Raw genomic sequence first — 8,661 nt, 5'->3', positions numbered from 1 at the left:
GCTCGGCGTGTCAGCATTTTGAAAAACCCTAACTTAACTCTGGTGCCGCGTCAGATATATAAATTTTTTGATATTTGCAACCATAGTAAAACAAAGACTTATATTTTTTATATTTATTGTATATATTTAAATGCCATTTAACAAAGAAAAATCAATCCAAAAAATGAGTTTGCGTGTCACCTCTGACACGCGTGTCATAGGTTCGCCATCACTGATCTATAGTGTTCAGTCTTCAACCTCTGAAAGGTAAAATATTCATGTGCGATTATTGATATGTATGTCAATCAGAACTAAAAGGCTTTGGCTGATTAAAATCTCCAGCCTCTCATGTAAAATATTAGGCTGTAAGCTCCATTTCCCCATAACCACTTTATAGATGCCACAGACATTATAAGAATCAAAATAAAGATGAAATGTTGCAGTAAAATAGAAAGCTTTGCATACATGTGAGGAAGTTACTCTTGCAGGACATAAGCCAGAGTCAAATGACCATTGTCCTCTCATGACCCTGTGGTTAGAGTAAGGGCATAGAAGTGTGATGGGTCTTCCTGTAAACACACTGTATTTGGAGTAGGAATGAAGAACCATCAGGATAAAGACTTTCCAGACCATTTTCTGAGTAGTCATGATTATTTGGATGCTTAAAAGAACCTTATAACAATATATGATAAGTGATGTTGCCACCTCATGATACCATACTCCTAATCCTAACATGTCTTCTCCCAACATAGACCTGGAAGAAGGTGATCCCCATCATGGGCCAGAGTAACCACACCACTGTGAGGGAATTTGTCTTCCTAGAATTCACTCGCTTTCGGGAACTGGAGTTTTTCTTGTTTGTGTTCTTCCTTGCTGTGTATGTGACAACTGTGCTGGGCAATGCCCTCATTGTGGTGACCATCACCTGTGACTCCCACCTGCACACTCCCATGTACCTTCTCCTAAGGAACAAATCAGTCCTAGACATTGTGTTTTCATCAGTCACCGTTCCCAAGTTGCTGGTAGATCTTTTGTCAGAGAAGAAAACCATCTCTTACAATGGCTGCATGGCACAGATCTTTTTCTTCCACTTTACTGGTGGGGCAGATATTTTTTTCCTCTCTGTGATGGCCTATGACAGGTACCTTGCAATCGCCAAACCCTTGCATTATGTGACCATTATGAGGAGAGAGGTGTGGGTGGCCTTAGTGGTGGCTTCCTGGGTGGGTGGTGGTTTGCACTCAATTGTCCAGATAATCCTGATGCTTCCACTCCCCTTCTGTGGCCCCAACACCCTGGATGCCTTCTACTGTGATGTGCCCCAGGTGGTTAAACTGGCCTGCATGGACACCTTTGCTCTGGAGCTTCTCATGATCTCTAACAATGGGCTGGTGACGCTGTTGTGGTTCCTCCTGCTCCTGGGGTCCTATACTGTCATTCTGGTGATGCTCCGATCTCACTCTGGGGAGGGCCGGAAAAAGGCCCTTTCCACCTGCACCTCCCACATCCTGGTGGTGACTCTTCACTTTGTGCCTTGTGTTTACATCTACTGCCGGCCCTTCACTACGCTGCCCATGGACACAGCCGTGTCCATCAATAACACGGTCATCACTCCCATGCTGAACCCCATGATCTATACCCTGAGAAACCAGGAAATGAAGTCATCCATGAAGAGACTGAAGAGGAGACTTGGACCTTCTTAGAGTAGTATACTGGGGTGAGCAGTCAGACTGAGACTGGAAATCTAATTCTGATTTGGTTTTCTCAAGCTGCTAGCCTTGGGGTAAGAGAGACAACTAGCTCTTTCTCCAGTCATTTCTAAACATTCTCATAGCCCTTCAACTCTATTTGAAGGAATATAAGAACAAAAGGAAGAGATGAGATTGAACAACATAACTATAGACTTGTGGACTGGGAAAAGTATGGGGTATAAGATTAAAATCAACAAACTAAATGCTATTTTTTATGTCATCTGTGACTCTTTTTTTAAAAAATATATTTTTATTGATTTCAGAAAGGAAGGGAGAGAAAGAGAGAGAAAGAAACATCACTGATGAGTGAGAATCATTGATCGGCTGCCTCCTGCACGGCCCCTACTGGGAGTTGAGCCTGAAACCCAGGAATGTGTCCTTAACCAGAATCAAACCCAGGACCCTTCAGTCAACAGGCCAACACTCTATCCACTAAGCCAAACCAGCTAGGACTAGTCTGTGACTCTTAAGCCAACATATTTTACCTCACTTTCAACACTTGTAATATAGAAATACTATGTCTACTAACAAGGTTGTCATGAAAATAAAACATGATCAATGTTGAGAGGATGATAGTTGTGATGGTGAGCACCACTTCTGGCATTAATCAGGCATACAATCAATATTACCTATTATCTATCCTGCTATCCCTAAATAGCACATGGACAGAATATGGAGGTACTTATTTCACACATACTTTTTCTGGTGAAAGTTATTTCCAGTTGACTATTAAAATAACTTCTTTATTTTATACTTTGAGTACAGAAATTTCAATATATTTCACCAATTAGTGATAGTAAAAATTAAACAACTTTTTATACTTCTTTTTCTTTAACTTTATTTTTATTGTTGACACTATTACAAATATCCCCCCCCCAACCCACACCCGCTCCTCTGCCCACCTGCACCCAGCCCCTACTTCCCCTTCCTTCTGGCCATCACCACATTGTTGTCTGTGTAAATAGACAAAGAAAATAGTAGCTTTTGTTACTGCTGGAAATCAGGATATTTCCTATCAACTCCTATTCCACCCAAATCTACATCTACTTCTCTTGTGACACATTTCACATTTTGCCATGCATTATGTTCATCAATTTACACAAACCATCCATTTTTGATCAACTGTAAGCACTTTGATAATGGGGTCCAATTTATCCACATACATTTGGAGGTTGCTATAAATATTCTCTTGATGCCTGGCCAGTGTTGCTCAATGGTTGGGCATCAATCCATGAACCAGGAGACCATGTTTTGATTCCCAGTCAGGACATAAGCCTGGGTTTGGGCTTGATCTCCAGTAGGGTGTGTGCAGGGGGCAGCCGATCAATGATTCTCATCATTGATGTTTCTATCTCTCTCCCCCTCCCTTCCTCTCTAAAATCAATATATACACTGAATGGCCAGATTATTGTGACCAGCCAGATTATTATGACCACCCCATCAGTACAATGAAGTGAATTAGTTATGCAAATTATAATAATAATAAAACCTTGAGTGTATTTGCTTAGGAAGTTTTCAATATTCAGTATTTTCAGAAGTGTCAATGAAATACTGATGGGGTGGTCATAATAATCTGGCCACTCAGTGTATATATTTTTAAAGGCATTATTCTAGTGATACCAGTGTCTTTCCCTGTTGTGTGATCCCTTCACTCTCTTGTCTTTGACCCACAAAGGGAAAGAGGAAGAGGAGAGCATGATTGACATAGTATGAACCACCTCTCAGAAGTAGATCACTATCTCTATTCCTCCCCCACATTCAAGCAAGGATCACATCAGTTGTATAAGAGCAGTAAAGTTTTATAGGTCTGCTGTACAACACTGGCTATAGTTAACAATATGATATCATGCACTTAAAATCTGTTATGAGGGTAGCTTTCATGTTTAAGTGTTTCAACCATAATATAAAAAATTAATGATATACTTTGAGATTTGGATTTACACAATGTTTCTATCTGTTTCCCAATAGTAAATTATAAACATTTTTAAATTCAGCAAATAATCTAATCAGTATAGAGTAATCACAATGACCAGTTACACAGAATAAGAGGCTGCAATTTTAAGAAATTCAGCATTAAACAACCAAGAGCAAGGAAACTGATTCATGCCACAGCAATATTGCAACAGGAAATAGAATGATATCCTTTTTTTTTTTTAGCAAGACAAGACACTGTTGAAGTCAATAGAATATTCACTAATATAAGTATTAAATTAATAGACTATAAGTTTACAATAGCTGGAACCACATCTTACTTATCTTTATATTTAATGCTTCAGACAGTTCCTGGCATTCAATAAATATGTGTGGAATGAAAATAATAATAAAATTTTAAAACTAAAATAAGTTAATTAAAATAGGCTATGGAAATATCATTAAAATAAAAGCTTATCCTCGCCAAAAGCAGTTTTATAGAAAAAGAATTATTGAATGACTTTGCATGTGATCATTTTACTTAATCACCAAGCTGATTGCAATCTTGAAAATTTGGGCAACTAAAAAATTATAAATGGCAGCTTTCTGAATTGCATTCTTAGTGCTTAGGAAGAAAACCAAATAAGTAGACAAGTACTTTTTCATATGAAGTAGCTTGAAACAAAAGAGAGAAAAAGAAGATGACTCCATGGAGCCGAAAAGTGGCACAAGGGCACAAGAATTTATTTTCTTTGGCCCCATCCAGAATCAAGAACTGAGCTGGGTCTGATTTCTTTTCCTACTTTATGTGTATGTGACAACTCTGCTGGGAAACCTCCTCATCATGGTCACCGGGACCTGTGAGTCTCTCCTTCAGACCCCCATGTACTTTTTGCTCTGTAATTTGTCTGTCGCCAGTATCTGCTTCTCCTCCATCACAGCTCCCAAGGTTCTGGAGGACCTTCTGTTAAGAAGGAAGACCATCGCCTTCAATGGCTGCTTGACCCAGATGTTCTTCTTCCACCTTGTTGGAGGGATGGATGTATTCTCTTTGTCGGTGATGGCATTAGATGGGTATGTGGCCATCTCCAAGCCCCTGCACTATGTGATCCTCATGAGGAGGGGGTGTTGCATTGGGTTAATTGTGGCTGCCTGGGGGAGAGGGGGGCTCTGTACACTCCATCATCCAGATTTCCCTGTTGCTCCTGCTCCCCTTCTGTGGACCCAATGTGCTTGACACTTTCTACTGCGATGTGCCCCAGGTCCTCAACCTCGCCTGCACAGATACCTTTGCACTTGAGCTTCTGATGATTTCCAACAATGGCTTAGTCACTACCCTGTGGTTCTTCTTCCTCCTGGTATCCTACACAGTCATCCTAATGATGCTGAGGTCTCAGGCAGGGGAGGGCAGGAGGAAAGCCTTCCCCACCTGCACAGCCCACATCACTGTGGTGACTCTGCATTTTGTGCCCTGCATCTATGTCTACGCCCGGCCCTTCACTGCCCTCCCCACAGATAAAACCATTGCTGTCACCGTCACTGTCATCTCCCCTCTGCTGAACCCCTTGATTTACAGTTTGAGGACCCAGGAGATGAAGTCAGCCATGAGGAGACTGAAAAGGAGACTTGTGCTTTCTGACAGGGTATAGACCAGTAGCTCACTCCTTCTTACCACCTTTAAAAATATTTGTCCATCAAATAAACTGTATTCACTAAAAAATTTTCTAGTTAATTTTTATATTTCTACTAAGGTACACATGACTTTCAAAGATTCTGATTAGCATAAACTAATAATGTAGAAAGATGGATTTTATGTTATAAAAGAAAGTAGAGAAATCAAATTGCTGCCTTACAAGCATCTTATTGAGCTAGGGCAGTGGTCGGCAAACTCATTAGTCAACAGAGCCAAATATCAACAGTACGACGAAATTTCTTTTGAGAGCCAAATTTTTTTAACTTAAACTATATAGGTAGGTGCATTGTTATTAACTTAATTAGGATACTCCTAAGGCTTAGGAAGAGCCACACTCAAAGGGCCAAAGAGCCGCATGTGGCTCGCGAGCCGCAGTTTGCCAACCATGGAACTAGGGTAAGTGGCAAATTTGGCAAAACCAAAAAAAATATATTGTCCCAATTATGTATGCACTTTCTATTTAACATTATTTATATAATTTGTATTATCCACTCCCTCTACTTTACTTAGGGATAGTGAAAAAGTGAAAAGGAGATTATTTGCTCAGAACTTGGCATCCAGACTTATAATTTTCCCCTCATCCTCTTATCAGGTGCCTAGTTCTTAGAACCAGCAGTCCCTCAATTAACTGAAGCTTCACAGGTTATTTAATATCAGACCAGTATTGCTAAATGATTTTTTAGAAATTAGCCCAGACCCAAATCAAACACAAGATGTATTTAATGTTTTTAAATTTTTGTTATTGAAACCATAGTGCTAATACCTTTCATATAAGAATATGAACACAGCCCTAGCTTGTTTGGCTCAGTGGCTAGCTAGAGCATTGCTCTGTGGACTGGAAGGTCCCGGGTTCAATTCCAGTCAAGGGCACGTGCTTGGGTTGCGGGCTTGACCCCCAGTAGGGGGTGTGCAGAGGCAGCCGATCAATGATACTCTCTCATCATTGATGTTTCTATCTCTCTCTCCCTCTCCCTTCCTCTCTGAAATCAATAAAAACATATATTAAAAAAAAGAAGAAGAGAACCAAGATGGCGGCATAGGTTAACGCCGGAGTTTGCTGCTTTGAACAACTACTTCAAAAGTGAAACCAAAAAACGGAAGGGACATCACCCAGAACCACAGGAACGCTGGCTGAGTGGAAGTCCTACAACTAGGAGGAAAGAGAAACGCACACAGACACTCAGAGGAGGTGCAGTGCTGAAGTCAAATTCTGAGGTGCGGAGTGCGCGGAGCGGGCTGGCAGCGGAGGGCATGGTTGTTGTTTTCAATCGGGAGGGAGTCGCAGACTCTGAGCACCAGATCCGGGCGAGTCTTTAGGGACCCAGACTCAAACGGGAGAAATGGGACTGTCTGGCTTCGGTCAGAGCGAGTGCAGCTTTTTCTCCGAGCTTTGCAGCGGGTGCTGGGACTCAGAGAGGCAGAGCCCCTGGGGACAGGACTGAGAGCCGCCATAACTGCTCTCTCCGGCCCACCCTGTTAATCCTGTGTGACCCGCCCCGCCCAAGCCCTACACAGAGGCATTTGTCGGATAGCCTCAGGCAAAGGCTAGATTAGCACCTCCCTAGAGGACAGAAGTTCTCTCACTGCTGACACAGCTGATTCTCATAGCCACTTGGCCTGGAGGTCAAACCCTCCCTGGAATTAGCTACAACAATCAAGATTTAACTATAAGACTGCGAACAAAGACCACTAGGGGGTGCACCAAGGAAGCATAACAAAATGCGGAGACAAAGAAACAGGACAAAATTGTCAAAGGAAGATATAGAGTTCAGAACCACACTTTTAAGGTTTCTCAAGAACTGTTTAGAAGCTGCCGATAAACTTAATGAGATCTACACGAAAACTAATAAGACCCTCGATCTTATATTGGGGAACCAACTAGAAATTAAGCATACATAGACTGAAATAACGAATATTATACAGATGCCCAACAGCAGACCAGAGGAGCGCAAGAATCAAGTCAATGATTTGAAATGCGAGGAAGCAAAAAACATCCAACCGGAAAAGCAAAATGAAAAAAGAATCCAAAAATGCGAGGATAGTGTAAGGAGCCTCTGGGACAGCTTCAAGCGTAACAACATCAGAATTATAGGGGTGCCAGAAGATGAGAGAGAGCAAGATATTGAAAACCTATTTGAAGAAATAATGACAGAAAACTTCCCCCACCTGGTGAATGAAATGGACTTACAGGTCCAAGAAGCGCGGAGAACCCCAAACAAAAGGAATCCAAAGAGGACCACACCAAGACACATCATAATTAAAATGCCAAGAGCAAAAGATAAAGAAAGAATCTTAAAAACAGCAAGAGAAAGAAAGTCAGTTACCTACAAGGGAGTACCCATACGACTGTCAGCTGATTTCTCAACAGAAACTTTGCAGGCCAGAAGGGAGTGGCAAGAAATATTCAAAGTGATGAATACCAAGAACCTACAACCAAGATTACTTTATCCAGCAAAGCTATCATTCAGAATTGAAGGTCAGATAAAGAGCTTCACAGATAAGGAAAGGCTAAAGGAGTTCATCACCACCAAACCAGGATTATATGAAATGCTGAAAGGTATCCTTTAAGAAGAGGAACAGGAAGAAAAAGGTAAAGATACAAATTATGAACAACAAATATGCATCTATCAACAAGTGAATCTAAGAATCAAGTGAATAAATAATCTGATGAACAGAATGAACTGGTGATTATAATAGAATCAGGGACATAGAAAGGGAATGGACTGACTATTCTTGGGGGGGAAAGGGGTGTGGGAGATTCGGGAAGAGACTGGACAAAAATCGTGCACCTATGGATGAGGACAGTGGGTGGGGAGTGAGGGTGGAGGGTGGGGCGGGAACTGGGAGGAGGGGAGTTATGGGGGGGAAAAAAGAGGAACAAATGTAATAATCTGAACAATAAAGATTTAATTAAAAAAAAAAAAGAAGAATATGAACACAAGGGACGCCCTATATATAAATAAATAACTGGATTCATGAAAACACGTGTTACACACATGACCTTGACTTCACACTATTATGAAAGCCAGGAGAACTGTGTTCATTATAATCATGTAGAATGGAAATGAATCACTACTCTGGGAAAGGTCTTTGAAGCAAAAATGAAACTTCTTTAACTCCTTCTGCCCCCCGCCACCCCCAAAAGAAATAAATAGAGCAAAGCAAACAACAACAAAAAACCTCAATTAATAAATATTACCTCTTACTCATTTCTGCTCTTCAAATCATTGGAGAATATGGTCAAAAAAATAATTGAGTTGTTTTTAATGTCTGATAACATGACTCTCTAAAAATGGCAGAAACCTCTGAAGATGCTTCAGACTGTGC

General features: G+C 41.0%; 1 protein-coding gene and 1 pseudogene across 1 annotated transcript; both read left to right on the top strand.

The window, feature by feature from the left end:
* The first annotated feature begins 755 nt into the window (after nt 1-755).
* Nucleotides 756-1,682, top strand: LOC132242245 (olfactory receptor 4D6). The gene has a single exon (XM_059711146.1). The coding sequence runs from the start codon at nt 756-758 to the stop codon at nt 1,680-1,682; it is 927 nt and encodes a 308-aa protein (XP_059567129.1).
* Nucleotides 1,683-4,350: 2,668 nt separating this feature from the next.
* LOC132242244 (olfactory receptor 4D10-like) lies at nt 4,351-5,290 on the top strand (annotated as a pseudogene).
* Nucleotides 5,291-8,661: the final 3,371 nt, after the last annotated feature.

This window comes from Myotis daubentonii, chromosome 9 (genome assembly GCF_963259705.1).
Source record: "Myotis daubentonii chromosome 9, mMyoDau2.1, whole genome shotgun sequence".
Taxonomy (NCBI): Eukaryota; Metazoa; Chordata; class Mammalia; order Chiroptera; family Vespertilionidae; genus Myotis; species Myotis daubentonii.
Note: the sequence above shows the minus strand (reverse complement) of the source record. Positions and strands in the feature narration are given on the sequence as shown.

Excerpts from the sequence above, each read along its gene's own strand:
- LOC132242245 (XM_059711146.1), top strand. The coding sequence starts at position 756 with ATGGGCCAGAGTAACCACACCACTGTGAGGGAATTTGTCTTCCTAGAA.